This window comes from Megalops cyprinoides, chromosome 2 (genome assembly GCF_013368585.1).
Source record: "Megalops cyprinoides isolate fMegCyp1 chromosome 2, fMegCyp1.pri, whole genome shotgun sequence".
Lineage (NCBI taxonomy): Eukaryota > Metazoa > Chordata > Actinopteri > Elopiformes > Megalopidae > Megalops > Megalops cyprinoides.
Genome location: NC_050584.1, coordinates 24073620 through 24089304, shown reverse-complemented (window position 1 = coordinate 24089304; position 15685 = coordinate 24073620). Strand labels below are relative to the sequence as shown.

Sequence of the window (15685 nt, the reverse complement as noted above, 5' to 3'; positions counted from 1 at the left end):
ACCTGCAACCTTCCAGGTACCCAGCTCAGAAATCAGTGCACCGCACTGCCGCTGTGTGTGGGCATGGAGCAGCGTTTCGCCAGGAGGGAAACCGCGTGCGCAAGCTGTGGACGCTGTGAAAATGCATGCCGCGGCTCGGCCCCCTGCGAATTCTGCGTGACATATCGGCTTTCTGGGGGGGGAACCCACGCCACTGTGCTTTTGGTGGTCATGTTGATATTCGCTGTCATTCGCTGTTGCTGACTTTATAGGTCACTTACTGGGAAACTGGGGAAGAGGATGTGAGTAAGACAGTTATTAGCATGGGAACGGTAGTAGCTTTAGTCTTTGGTGGCCAGGGAGGAGCTGCAAGTGTCTGTCTATGACAAATCTGGACATTGAACCAAAGGGGTTTCTGACATGCTATCGTCACTACTTTTTTACCATTGTAAAGAAAAAACGGCATGCGATGTTGCTTAAGTGCTGGATTCATTGCTGGTTGTTTGTGTTATGAGTCACCTAGAATAATGTTTTTTGGCTCATTAAATGTAACCTCTGCAGGAAGATCCCATAACACATTGTGTTATTGTGTTTCACATTGTACGATTTTATAATACACCTGTACATTTTAACTGTACAGTTACAGTGCACTGCTGCCTCTAAGACCTACAGTGCAGTCAAAGGCTCTGACAGCCTGCCAGCTTACCTGCTCCCATTACCATGCATCGGCAGCAGTTTGGTGGCCAGAGCATTTTGGAGTTAGTCTCTTATGCTTTTATTTCCATGAACATTGAGTGTTGGGAGAGTTGAGGAGCGACAGTGCGCTGTCAATCACTGACTCATATGCATCAGTCAAAAGACTTGCTCACTCACTGATTGGTTAAAATCAGTGAGTCCTTGACAGCACACCTACTTGCCCCTCCCATTGGCGGATCACGAATCCTCACTGTGCCCTCACAATGGACATGCTTTGTTTTATTGGTTGAACAGTGGTGATGAGCGAATGCCTGGTGTCCAGTGATTGGCCTTTGGTATGAGGACGTTTTCAACCTCTTTTACTTAGTTCACAGCCACTCTGTTGGTTCATTCATAAATGTTACTGCTCTCCTGCATATCTCAGCCAGTGTGGGAGGATGTGGACTCGACACTCTCCCTGCTGCACGGCCCGAAGTAGAATCTCAGTTGTGTAATCAGCGTGTAACTTCTCTGCACAGCTAAGGTGAAACTGCTGTGGTTGACTTTTTAACGGAAGTTAGGTGTTGGGAACAGCACTCTGGACAATTAGAATCGGACTTCTCTGGCTACATCCTCTAAGTCTATTTTAAGACTTAAGTGAAGGTACATAGTTAACATGTGCGTTGCCAATTGTGTGAATGTAATAGATGGAGTTTCAGCATTTATATCATTTAAAACTATTTATAACTTCTACATTAGATAATCTATATCAGTCAGTTCTATACTGCATGTATGGTTTACTGTTTACACTGAAATCAGACCTACTACATATAGGATGTCTGGACAGAATTATACAAACACTTTTCTTGGCAGTTCTCTCATGCTTTATATTTGATCATTTGACTTTTTAGTTTATGAAAATGCAACTCTTTTCTTTTAGATCATTATTCTGGTTAACCTTGTTTTGTAGCGTGTTCATATTCCTTTCTTTTTGAGAATGGTAAAGTGTGCATGGCAAAGTGTAAAAGCGTATGCTTTCATATTGATTTTCTCATTTTTAATCGTTCTCGATAATTGACCCAGAATCTCAGTTTATGTTTGTGCCAAAGCTTCTGCAGCCACTGCAGAGAGATGTGCAGTCTAGAGCTACACGCTGTCCTGTATTACATATAAAGAAAGAGGAACGTTTGACCAGATCAACCACGAGTGCACGGATATGAGACTTTCACCTTTTTAGGTTTTGCTACCGGAAACCGATTGAAATTGTGGTAACTTTCGTTGGTCTTTTTTTCCTCTTTCTTTTCACTCTCTTTTTTGGAGTTGTGACTTTATTAAATAATAACTGCTGGAAAGTCATGAGGATGATTTGTGCAAAAATTGGAAAATAAAACTTCTGCTTTATAGTGTACTCCTTCAGGTTGTTTTTAGGTTATGGTGCTTTTGCATTGTTCTGGCTGAGTTTCCATTACATTGACTTTTAGATAAACCTGTCAATCATTCCTCTGAGGTGGGAACAGCAATGATGGCCATTTCCCTGAGCTAATCCCTGTGCCCCAGAGGAGTGACTGACGGATACACTGAAGAGTATAACCATGTCTCATTTGCTGTTGGTTGTGAGGTTGCTTTTTTTCAGATTTTGGCACAAATCAGATATGGTGCTAATCTGTGCAAATGAGAACATCACAAAGTATTGTCTCTTTGCTGCTACTGTTTAACTTCTGCTTTTGTGTTGGAATATTTTGTACAACTCACTCTCCATATGAAAAAATTCAATGCATTTTAAGTTGACTAGCTTTTACTTATAGGCTTTGATTTACAGTTAGATTTTTTTCAATCATGCTGACTTATACAGTGAAGCAGTAATCAAACCTGTAGTCTCCCAGTTAATTGCTGAAAAGGATATTACTGTAATTTCAGTTCAGGCATGCTGTATGGTTAATTACTAAATCAAACCCGATGAAGCAGAGTTCAGATTAGCCATAAAGCTGTAACTGCAAAGGGCAACAGAGATCAGATTAGTCATGAAGAGGATGTGCATGCTAACTGTCCAATAAGTTTTTCATTTCTTCCTTTAACATATTTATTAAAAAATTTATGAGAACTGATAAAAGTAAGATTTTAAACAGGTCTCATCTTTTCAGATTTAATCTTTGAAAAACTAAGTGCTCATTCCAGGCACTCGAAATGTATTCTGTGAATTAGGGAGAGGGCAGGGGGAAGTTTTTCTTTAATAGTTGTTTTTATTCTCAACGCCTTCTTAAAGCTGTTCTGCTTATCATATTCCTCTTCACTTGAGATGGTAACCAATGTGCAATGATCTGTCTGCAGGTGTAAGAAACTATCTGAAGGAAGCATTAGTGAACATAATCACAGTCCATGCAGAGGTAAGAGTGCAATGAGTGTCAACGCATTGTCTTTTTTGTGTGTATGTACTGTATGTTTATATGGATTATGTAGTGACACCTAAAGATGACTGCATGGTTGAAATGCATTTGAATAGAGTTTTTGCTTTTGTTTGTGTTCTCCAACGGCAAGTTTCATTTGACTCATTGAACTGATCAGAAACCGAGGTCTTTCAAGGTTCAGAGATTCAGTGCAAGGAGCACATGCTGAGGAGAGAACCTGTCCCCCCACTGCAGGTTTTCACCGTATCCAAGGAGCTGGTCCCACGCGTCCTGTCCCGAATCGTGGAGTCCGTCGCCGAGGAGATGAGCCGCCTCATGCAGTGCGTGTCCTCTTTCAGCAAGAACGGAGCACTGCAGGTACGCCTGTGCTCTCACACAGACCCAGACATGCACTTCCTCTCATTGAGATTTGAGCAATGCATGTACATCTGTGAACTCACACACACACACACACACACACACACACACACACACACACTCACACTCACACTCACACACACTCACACTCACACTCACACTCACACACTCACACTCACACACACACACACACACACACTCACACTCACACTCACACACACACACACTCACACACTCACACTCACACTCTCACACACACTCACACTCACACTCTCACACTCACACTCACACTCACACTCACACTCTCACACACACACACACACACACACACACACACACACACACACACACACACTCTCACACACACACACTCACACACACTCTCACACTCACACACACACACTCACACGCACTCACACACTCACACACACTCACACTCACACACACACACACTCTCTCACACACACACACACACACACACACTCTCACACACACACACTCACACACAGACATACATGCACACACACACTCCCACACACACACACTCACACACACTCACACACATACACACACACACACACACACACACATACACACTCACACACACACACTCACACACACTTTCACTCACACAAACATACACATGTACACACACACACACACACACACACACACTTCCACTCATTGAGATTTTGCCGCTGCAGGAATATCACCCAAGCACTCATACAGTTACACACCACTCACACACACAGTTCCCCAGTTCCCCTTCCAATACAACAGAGGTCACATCTGGTGCCTTGTTGACATGCGCCCAGCTACTGTAATGCATATAGAGGAATAGAGTGCAGCTTTGTGACACATGAAAGATTCAGTCTACACCAGCTTCTGCAGTAAGAATTGAGTTCATTGTGATCGTTATATGCACTTAAGTTTCTTAATCACTCAACTGGTGAGTAAATTCATTTGGACCCTGTTCTGAAAGGGGGGAAAGTGTACACCTTCAAGTCTGTAGGGGAATTTGTCTGTCTTCAGCCTGTGGACTCTACATCCCAGGTGTTGCTCTTTCATATAGAAACATTTCTCCCAAAAGTGACTCTTTAATGTTACATGATTGTTCAAAGTTCAGTTTGGTTGGTAATAGCTTTAAACATAAACCCATACAAGCAGGAAGGAAAAACATTTAGACAACAACTGTAAGACCAAATTATTTCAATTTAGTTGGCAGTAGTTTCATCAGTCCCTATGAGTATTGTAGTAACACCTTAATTAACTCGTTAGATAAGTGATACAGAATCATTTAAGGAATGACAGTATAGTGGGTCAGAAATGAATAGTAATTAAAAGAGCCGTGATAGAGTGAGTTCCATGTTCAGTGTCACTGCCAGATAGACTAAACTAACGAGTCTCGCCTCCACTGCGTGGACTGCATAAAACACAGAAGAGGGCTGCTGTGACCGTGTTCTCCTTTCTCCTCTCGTTTCTCTTCTCTTTTTCTCCTCCCCAGGCGCGGCTGGAGATCTGCGCCCTGAGCGACGCCATAGCCTCATACCTGACCCCTGAGAGCAAGTAAGAGCACGTTGTCCATCGCCCGCACGCTCTCCCATGCTGTGCGCTGCTCCCAGTACAGGAGGGCCCTGCGCCTTCCAAACCCACAGCCACCTTAATGGCAGAATACATGCTTTGTGACCCACCCCATGTTAAAGTTTATATTCATTTAGCAGACGCTCTTATCCAGAGCGACTTCCAGCATGAGAGAACAGAAGTGTACCCATTCAAGCTGAATGAGCAAGTGTCAGACCAGGCTGACAACACTCCCAGACCAGTGAGTGTGAACATTCACACTATTCCAGCCCTACCACAAGCTGACTAGACAAGGGAAGCCAAGTATACCACCATACATCACAGTCACTAGGTCAGAGAAACACATTGAGACACTACACCTAAAATAAACAGCAAGTAATACAAGTAATATAAATAATACAGTTGCAGTGGATAGTGCAAGTGTTAATGTTAGCGTGTAACATGTTTTCCACATGTATCTGGCAGCCCAGTTGGGCTTCTTCCATGAGCCAGACTGTCACATGCATTGCACAGGTGTATCTGTCCACTCAAAGTGAGGACTGGCGATGGTGTCCAATGAGTTGTATTGCTTTTTTTGTTCTTGTTCGTAATACAATCGAAATTTTGATCATTCTGTGGACGTCGCAGGATTGTTGTCTAAGCAGCAGTAGAGAGGGCCAGGCCCAGTGAGACTCCACACGGTTACCCGTGAGAGTGTGATGTCATGCTTGTGGTCAGGACCGGTCGGGCGGGTCTGGGGCTTTACGGCTCGTTGGTGTGTCTCTGAAGGGTTGGGCTCTGAGGTTAGCCTCTTCCCCTGTCTCCCAGCTCGCTCACATGCTACCTGGTGGCCCGTCTATGGGAAGCGAAACCGATCTTTTCGCTGCAGAGAAGCGCCTCGTAACTGTAAACACAACGCACTTTCTTTCCTTTTTCGTCACCGTAGATCACAGTCTGTCACAGATCACATTAAATCTCTGCTCACCTTATAGATATAAATAGGGCTTATTCCATTGATAGCCATACATAAAGCAGGACCTCCATTTAGGTCAGAAAGCCACACCTAGTTAGTGAATTAGTTAATGAACGCAACAGAACCAAGTGAATCAGATTGCAAGGTTCTCACGTATAAGACATGATTAAAGTTTTGATTCACAACACACCCAAATCCAGATCTCATCGTGTGATAATGTTTCAGCATTTCTAGTCAAGGAAGATGATGTAGGTAAGCTTTTGTCCTTGTAATAGTCAGTAATATGTAACGATTATTACGGCTTAATACGTGCTTCGGTACAAAATTAAGATTGTGCCCCTGAAAGTCCTTGTACTGCGGCCATTCTGTAGGATGCCTGGCTGAAAGAGCGACATCAAGCAGCATTTACAGTTGCTGAAATTGTACCAAGTGGCAGCCGCCATCAGCAAAGGCTTCCAGTATCTTTTCCGCATGCCTGCTCCCGGTGGGGTGTTGCCTGCTGTGTCTGGGCTCTGAACAGACTCTTTCCCGTGTGTTGTGTTTCAGAACCAGCTTCAAGCAGGCCCTGGAAGCCCTCCCCCAGCTGCACAGCGGAGCCGATAAAAAGTAAGAGCGCCACAAATGAGTTTGGCACGGTGCCGGTAAGAGCGTTCCCATCCCCTCCTTACCTCCTGTTTCCCTTTTCTCCAAAGGCTGTTGGAGGAGCTCCTCAACAATTTTAAGAGCAGCATGCACCTCCAGCTGGCCTGTTTCCAGGCCTCCTCCGTCCCTCCTGTGAAGAGATGAGGGCTCTCTCCATGCCCCCAGCAGAGCCTCCAAAAATGCGCTCATGGGAACATGGTACCTGGTATCACTGTCACACTACCTGGTCATATCTGACATGTTTTTTTGTTCCTGTACAGGGGAAGATTACATTACCGCATATGAACAAGCCTAAATATGCCTATGAAGAGCATCTCATAAATAAAACATGTTAGCTTAGCATCAGATCATTAAATAGGATCCTGTGATAAGATTTTGAATATGTTTCCACATTATTACTATATAAAAATTTTAAAAAATATATACCTTTTGCAATTTCATTTTTGGTTTTTGTTGTTTTTTTCTGTGAATGTCACTGCAAGATCATACAATATCAAACAGTCTGCATCTCAGAACTGGGAAATTGGCTAAACAAATGTGTTTCAGTTATAACCTTTTTAACCTAACATTTTGCTTAAGTCAGTCTTTCTGCATTCCTTTTGTAAGTGCCACATAATGTCTGGATGTGCTTCAAAAAGGATAATTAGGCTGCTTATTCTTTCTTTTTGAATTATAATGATAAAATAAAACTTTCATTGTTGACTAATCTGTTGTCTTGTCTTTCACAAGTAGAAGCCGCACTCTTAAACAATCACCATGACAGTACTTGATTTCATTCAGGTGATTTTTAGACAGCTATTTATCACAAGCAAAAAACACCAGAAATTTGAATTTTCCATAACTGCCTGTTGAAAATTGTATGACAGTTGCTGAAAGTTTGATTTCATACTGAATGTAGTAACTAACAGTCCATAATCATACAGTACCTGATTGATTGCCTCTTACCAGTACGAAGCCTTTACCTTCTCTCATCTTCTCTGAGGATGAAGTGGTGTTAATTTGGTTTGTGGTATGAAATCATTCACTCCAAACATTTTGTGGGGTTTCTCACAGAATTGCTCCCACCTACCTTATTTGGAAAAGGTTGTTCAGAAGTGTATGCGTCATAACTTCACAACAGGCCAAGGCCTCTTGAATAATCAAACTAACTTGTTAAAACCATTCTAATTTTAAATGTATATAAACTTGTAATTGTTATATTATATATCATTTTTTCAATCTGAAATTTTCATTTCAGAATTTCTTTTTTTTAAGTAACATTCTGTACCTATATGTACACAAAATGTTCTTTACTATCGTTTGGTATACATACAGCACTGTAACTACATGGTGCTGGGCTTGTAACCCAATGGTAGTAAGTTTGGTAGAGCACCACAGTTGTAACTGTGTATTAGGCTATGTGTATGATACTGCAGGAATACACATTTGTGTATTGTATTACTGTCCTGCAGTAATGTTGTTATTGTTGTTTCAGTATGGATTGTTAATGTTGTTTCACTATGGATTGTAACTGTAACAATGTTTCTGTCAGCTTTAGAGTGTCACGAAACTGTAGTGGGTTCACATGTTTTTACTAATCTAGTATGCAGGCATGTAAGAGTTGAAAACATGGGCGTTGTGCTAACACCGGGAGCCTTGGGAGCATCATTCAAAGGCCTTTCAGAGTGGGTCCGACACAAGTCCCCCGGAACCACCATGGCTGCTGACCAAAATGGAGAAGTTGCCTGCGTCATCGCTCTCGTCCCAGCCTGAGAGCACTGTGGGCCTCTCTCTCTCCCTCTCCCCCTCCCCGCACAGACGCGCAGAGGAAAGGGGAAGTGGGGAAGGTCGAGCACTCCTAACGCACTGATGTGAAACACCTGCTCCCAGGCTTGTGCGTTTCCTCCCTGCTGCGCTGTGAACCAGCGGACGAGGAGCGCCGCACAGCACTGTGAATGTGCGTCCTCACCTTCGCTTTGTGCTTAGCGGGGTCTCTGCTCAAAGTGAAGCGTTCACCTGTACACTATGGGCTGAGCCGGCTTGCTCTGAGGAGTGTTAGTTGGGCACCTAGACTTAAACCTAAACCACTCTAAACCATAAAATCTCACATTAATGTTCCCCAGTCAATGTTGCGGAATGTGAAAATGGAGTAAAAAGTCAGCTGTAGCGCAGAATGTAGCCTATGCCGGTCACCCAGGGGAAGGGCGCATCATCAAATGACTAAGGTTTTCTCTGCACTATCATCCAACATGAACTCAATCATGGGATCAGTATCTAGCCAGCTCTCTTCCTCAGCCCCTGAAATTTATCAGTGATTATTCGCAGCCAGGGCAGAGATGTCTTTCCCAGCAGAGCTGTAGGGGCCCTAAAATGTCAGCCTCAAAGAATCACTGACTCATCTTCACCAAAAATCCACCTGACAGCTGCTGCTATGAACCTGTCAGGTCACTCCCGTGTTTTTACCATTCTCTTGTCATCTGTGTATCGCCCTGGACCGTTTCAGTGTTTCCGATGATTACACTCACTGTAGCCATCTTCCATTAGCGGCGCGGCAAGGCTCACACTTTGAGAAGAATTCACACGGCGTGTGGTTCTTTTCTCCACTAAGTGGAAACCGTGCCTCTTAGGTAAGTCTGGTATCTCGTCCTGAAAGCGAGGAGGAAACGATTTACAAACACAGCTTCCTTTCCCCTACCACTACACGACTGATACCATCGGCTGCGTACGTACCGGAATAATTTGTCACATATTGGATGTTTACAAAAAAAATAAAAAGCCCCTTTTAGAATGTGTTCTGGCATCCTTTGTAATGAAAAATAAGGCCTTTTTCTTGGGATGGTGCCCCTGTAAAGTGATTCAGACTTTACAGTTGAATTTTTTTTGTCATACCTTTTTAGAGTTAAGTGTTGACAATCACTCATTTCCCTCCCATGGTGACACGTTTCTCTTATCCTCAGTAGACATCATTGGTGGCACTGTTGTCATTGGGTAAGATGTAGGCATTAGTCTGAAGAATTTAGGCATGACTCTTCTAAAACGATTAAAAAAGGGTCCTCAGTCACTTGGAAATTAAGCCGTCACCTGCTGAACTGAGCGATAAAGGTAACGCGGCTGTCTGCGGTGGTTGGTGGTTTATCTTGAGGGGCATGTGTGAAGCCGTTCAGGACCATAGTCAGAGAACGCTGCTTTAGCGCTCTTACAGGAATTGGATGCATGTTTGTCACAAGGGATATTTATAATGAAAGTAGCCAAGAGGAACTGCCATTGTCATCTGTCTTACTCTGGAATGCTTCTAAGTTCTAAGAATCCATTTATAGCTTGCTTTTGACAAAAAAAAAAAAAAAAAGTTTGAAGGTCAAACATTGTGATTTTCCGTCAGTCATACATCTGAGGTTTCATGGTGGCTGCAGCTACCACATGCTTTTAATCACTGAATTGTGGGAACCAATCAAATGACTTTCGGCCTTTAGGAGAACACTATAATTGGATCAAAGCAGTTGACAGCATTATCAGTCTGCCCTTAATGACCACTCACTCTGCCATCACTTCTAGACTTTTAAATGTCCACAAAGGGGTAAGCTGGACAGTAACTAACCTAAAACACGTCAGTATCATAATGGGTTTCTGTCTTTTGATAAAAAAAAACAATACTGGCATGTTTTAAAGTGTCTGTACTTTAATGAATTAAGCTCAGAATTTCATAATAAACTGTAATCTATTCCACTCACTATGCAGCACTTTTGTTTAGTAACGGTGATATTCTTAGTTGAACTTGCTGAAATATAGCGAGTATAATTTATTTGAACAAAGTACAAAAATATATTTTCCAGGACAAATCAAATGTATGATTATATTTCAATGCACAGGGAGTAGACAAACTTTTCTGGATAACTTTAAATAACTTTCATTTCTCAAAGTATCAAGTGAGAATGTATGAAGTGGTGTTCTACAGTAGCATCAGCTATTTAGCTAGCTAGAAATTATGGCAGCATAGCCTATTTCAAGTGATTACTTTATCTAGCTATCAGATAACAGAAGTGTGGAACTAAAAGTACTGAACTTATGAAATGCTCAATGTCAAATGTTAACAGCATACTGCAGTTCTTAAAATTACTTTATTTTTAGAACTTAAATGGTAGAAAATCAATATTAGATAGCTAGTCAGCTACACCTTCCACCTGGATACACAGCCTTGCTCGCAAACACTGCACTAGTTCACAACGCAGAGTGCCAAGCTTCTGTAGTTCAGTATAGTAAGTGCAGTATTTCTGATTCAAAAAAATGACAAGCGGATGACAATGAATCACATTATGAGATTACAAAACACAAGTGGATGAGCCTATCAGGTGAAAAGACATGAAACAGAGTGAGGGAGTGGTAAATGTGTTGGTGCATTCAGCCTCATGTGGTTCTTACCTGTGTTCACTTGAACATCAAAGAGACTTCATAGAAAAATTATAGGTCTATTATGGGGGTAATGAGAGGGGGACCAGGAAGTGATTTCAGTATTCTGTAAATACAAAAATATGTCTCTCTGAAGTACTGTATCTCGATACAAATTACATCAAGATTTTGCCAAGACCATCAAATACAAACTATAATATACACAAAAGTATTTCAAATATGTATTTCAAATACATGTAAGAGAAATACTGCCCATACCCGAGTATAAGCAATATCAGAGCAAAACTTTTAACATATTTTATTAGTAAGTGGTTATGTATGCTATCCATGGCTTCTTTCCACCATCATAACACAAACATTTCTCCTACATCAGCACTGAAATTATTTGTCCACATTGCTGCAGCAGTTGTCCCTCATCTTACTGGGCCTTATGTTCTTGTGCTTGCTCTTGTTATGCAGCAAATGGTTTAACTGGCATACAATGCATTTTCCTATCAGCAGTTTCCATAATAGACCTCCCTTTCAAAACAGTAAGCCAGTATGTCCAGTTATGAGTGTTGGATCTTTCTGAAATGACTTGAAGTTTCGCCCCTAAGTTTAAAAAAAGAGGTCAGAATAAGTAAAAGTAGAGAGCAGGGTAAATTGTTGATAAACAAAGATTCACATGTGCCATCATCTTCTTGAAGGATGTAACATAATGGTTTAGTAATTTGACATTTTGATCATTCTGCTTCAGTGAAAAATGATTAGTCATGCAATCTGTATGTTAACACACAATTACTTTTTTTTGCTTTCCCCTTAGTCTAACGTAGACCAAGTATAAATTTCCCCTTCTCACTCAGTAAACCACTGAAGCATTGCGTGCAAATTACTGTTTATTCTGGGAAGTTTAGCTTTTCAGTGAATACACCCGCCCTCTGAGTGTCTCAGCACAGTCAGGAACAGTGATAAATAGAATGATAAAACCAGTGGAAGGCAAAAGGGACCTTGAAGGGAGCATCGCAAAGTATTGCACCTTCCACAGTTTGCATCAAGGGAATGAATCCATCTTCAAAACTATCAGGTTGGAGAACTTCACTGCCTGCAGCAAGGTTGCACTGATTGGTTTGAATCAGCCACTCAGGAAAAAGGGGCTGTTAGCCCAAATGGAAAGTGGGGTTCTCTCCCTACTGCAGTTTATCTTATATTTAATAAATACCCTTTGTTGAGTATTAAAAAGCCCAGTGGACAAGAGGGTGCAATATTTGTCAATAGTCTTGCACAGAACAGCAATTCTTATGTAAAACCGGAGGCGACTGGATTTGGGTACTGTATTCAGAAAATCAAAGTGTTATTCTGCAAGCTGCTCAAGGTGCTGCAGTTCTTTTTCTACCTGGAGGTAATAAGTTATAGTTATTCTGAATTAGTTGTCTCCATTTACATGATATCACTTACCTATTCCCTCTCTTCTTCATTTTTTGCTCCAGAATAACCCTTTCTGGTGCTATGTAGAACGCTCTGCAGATGATTTTTCATCGTTTGCAGAAATATATATTTTTTTAGTGTGTGATTTAGTGTGTGGCGGTGTATTAGCTCGTCTGTTACCAGCCTCTCTGAGCTAAACTGGCACTTCAAAGGGAAGGAAACCCGTGTGTCAGTGTTCAGTTCAGTGTCACACATTTTTGACGAGTCCACGAATGAAACATTTTAATTATTCATTTCTAACACCACATAGTGAAAGGGGGTAGCTTGCAATTCTTGGTTATCTATCGATTGACACGATTAAGAAACGACAAGGGGGGTATGGGGGGGGATCTAATACGGGCAATTTTCCACATCAGAGAGAGACAGCGAGAGGACAGCGGTGGAGCGTCTAGGGGCTGCGTCATTCCTGAAATAAACGGTTAAACGTGTTACTAAGGTGACGGGCGTGTCCAGAGCAGCGGGTGCGGGACCCAGTTAGACACAGGACGGGGAGTGAATGTGTAAAACAGATATCAATATCTGAACTGTGGTAAGCGCGGTCTGGTGTCTAGCCCGCCAGTCTCCCACCGATTGTGAGGGTTAAGAATCACGGTTACCACACCCTTTAACTCGCGCACGCAGGTGTGGCTGTAGGGAAGATGTGACAGGCAGACTGTTTGAAGAAACTGCACATTCTGTCGAAAAAAAAAAATCACATTTTGCGATCTTGATGACTAATTTGGACATTTTGCTGAGCCACAACTTTTGAATTAATTGAGCTACATGGCCAAAAAGAACAGAAAATGAGTTGGTCACATTAAACTTTGATACACAGAATAAAAGAGTCAGAGTCGTGTCTTGCAAGTGAAATGTAGATGGACTTCTTTTTGCTGTAATTTCTGCAAATAAGTCAAAAATATTTTAATGAATATATTCTGTTATTCGTCAGTATAAATTGTCTCGTAGTGCAGTACGTCTAGAGTGCATTGGCTGGGATGCCAGTAAGGTATGACTATGTAGAATGAGTTATAGTTAGCTTATTCTGATAAAGATTAAATATAGTGTGTTTTGTATGTGTTAGTTTCAGGGTTACATTAATACATATCCAAAGACATCTAAGACACTAAGACATCTCCAAAACAAACTGGCAGCTTCAGGATACAAAGTGTTTAAATAGTGTCATGTGTTAAACGGCTTTAAAAACGCGACGCTTTTTGGGGAAAACAGAACATGCTCACAGTGAAATATGACAGGGGGGTCCAAAGCATTGATGTGTAATATATGTACTTGACTTCCTTTAGTTTTCTAGGCTGTCTAGTTTCAGGGGAACACAGGTTAACTACTTGTAGTGCTTGAATGATGTTATGCACACACTCACTGGTCTGGGCGTGTTGTTAACCTAGTTTGACACTTGCACATTTAAATTGGATGGATGCAAGTAGAGATATGGACAAATTTGTTGGTACCCTTCCACGAAAAAAGAAAAACCCACAATTGTCTCTGAAATAACTTGAAACTGACAAAAGTAATTGGCATTAAGCATTGTTTATTCCATATTTAATAAAAATCAGACTTTGCTTTTGATTTTTTATTCAACAGAATATTTTAAATAATAAAACAAATGAAAATGGCACGGACAAAAATGATGGGAGCCTTAACCTAATATCTTGTTGCACAACCTTTAGAGGAAATCACTGCAAACAAACGATTTCTGTAGCTCTCAATGAGACTTCTGCACCTGTCAACAGGTATTTTGGCCCACTCTTCCTTAGCAAACTGCTCCAGCTGTCTCAGGTTTGAAGGGTGCCTTCTCCAGACTGCATGTTTCAGCTCTTTCCATAGATGTTCAATAGGATTCAGATCAGGGCTCACAGAAGGCAACTTCAGAATAGTCCAATGTTTTGTTCTTAGCCATTCTTGTGTGCTTTTAGCTGTGTGTTTTGGGTCATTATCCTGTTGGATGACCCATGACCTGCGACTGAGACAGAGCTTTCTGACACTGGGCAGTACGTTTTGCTCCAGAATGCCTTGATAGTCTTGAGATTTCATTGTGCCCTGCACACTCAAGGCACCCCGTGCCAGACGCAGCAAAGCAACCCCAAAACATAACCGAGCCTCCTCCATGTTTCACAGTAGGTATGGTGTTCTTTTCTTTGAAAGCTTCATTTTTTGTCTGTGAACATAGAGCTGCTGTGACTTACCAAAAAGCTCCAATTATGTCTCATCTGTCCAAAGGACATTCTCCCAGAAGCATTGTGGCTTGTCAATATGCATTTTAGCAAATTCCAGTCTGGCTTTTTTATGTTTTTCTTTCAACAGTGGAGTCCTCCTGGGTCTTCTTCTATTGAGCCCACTGTTGCTCAAAAAAGGACAGATGGTGCAATCAGACACTGATGTACCCTGACCTTGGAGTTCAGCTTGTATCTCTTTGGAAGTTTTCCTTGGATCTTTGTCTACCATTCGCACTATCCTTCTGTTCAACCTGGGGTCGATTTTCCTCTTGCGACCGCGTCCAGGGAGGTTGGCTACAGTCCCATGGACCTTAAACTTCTTAATAATATTTGCAACTGTAGTCACAGGAACATCAAGCTGCTTGGAGATGGCCTTATAGCCTTTATCTTTAACATGCTTGTCTATTATTTTCTTTCTGATCTCCTCAGACAACTCTCTCCTTTGCTTTCTCTGGTCCATGTTCAGTGTGGTGCACACGATGATACCAAACAGCAGAGTGGCTATTTCTCTCTATTTAAATAGGCTGAATGACTGATTACATGATTGAAGACATGTGTGATACTAATTAAAGAAAATAGTTAGTTTGAAGTATCACTATAATCCAATTATTTTTAATCTTTTCTAGGGGTACCAACAAATCTGTCCAGGCCATTTTAGAATGTCTTTGTAGAATAAGCAATAATTTGTCTCTTTTCACACTTTCTTTGCTTTACTCTATGATATACCAAAGGCATGCAGGTATACATGAGACAATTGCTTTTAATTTAATCACTTTTCAGGAGGAATGAAGCATTGTTTCAATGAGCTGTAAGGGTACCAACAAATTTGTCCACGTCTTGTATGTTCTCTTGTCCTGGAAGTTGCTCTGGATGAGAGCATTTGCTAAATCAATGTCATGTAATGAAAAACCTACAAAGAAATGCTGAGCACAGACTGAGCAAAAATCAATGTTTGCAACTGGCCTCAATTCCAACCATCAATACAACCAAAAAGTTGTGCTTCAAATTCAAGAAATCTGTGCAAAAGGGGATCTAGA

The 15685-nt window shown here is 41.6% G+C and overlaps 1 protein-coding gene across 1 annotated transcript in view; it reads left to right on the top strand.

The window, feature by feature from the left end:
• The window catches only part of exoc2 (exocyst complex component 2), a 95137-nt gene extending 88219 nt beyond the window's left edge, over positions 1 to 6918 (top strand). The window contains exons 24-28 of the mRNA XM_036521077.1: positions 2983 to 3038; positions 3294 to 3416; positions 4921 to 4982; positions 6496 to 6555; positions 6642 to 6918. Of these exons, the coding sequence (XP_036376970.1) occupies positions 2983 to 3038; positions 3294 to 3416; positions 4921 to 4982; positions 6496 to 6555; positions 6642 to 6735 (395 nt within the window). The 3' untranslated portion in view covers positions 6736 to 6918. The remainder of the gene's footprint in view (positions 1 to 2982; positions 3039 to 3293; positions 3417 to 4920; positions 4983 to 6495; positions 6556 to 6641) is intronic.
• Positions 6919 to 15685: the final 8767 nt, after the last annotated feature.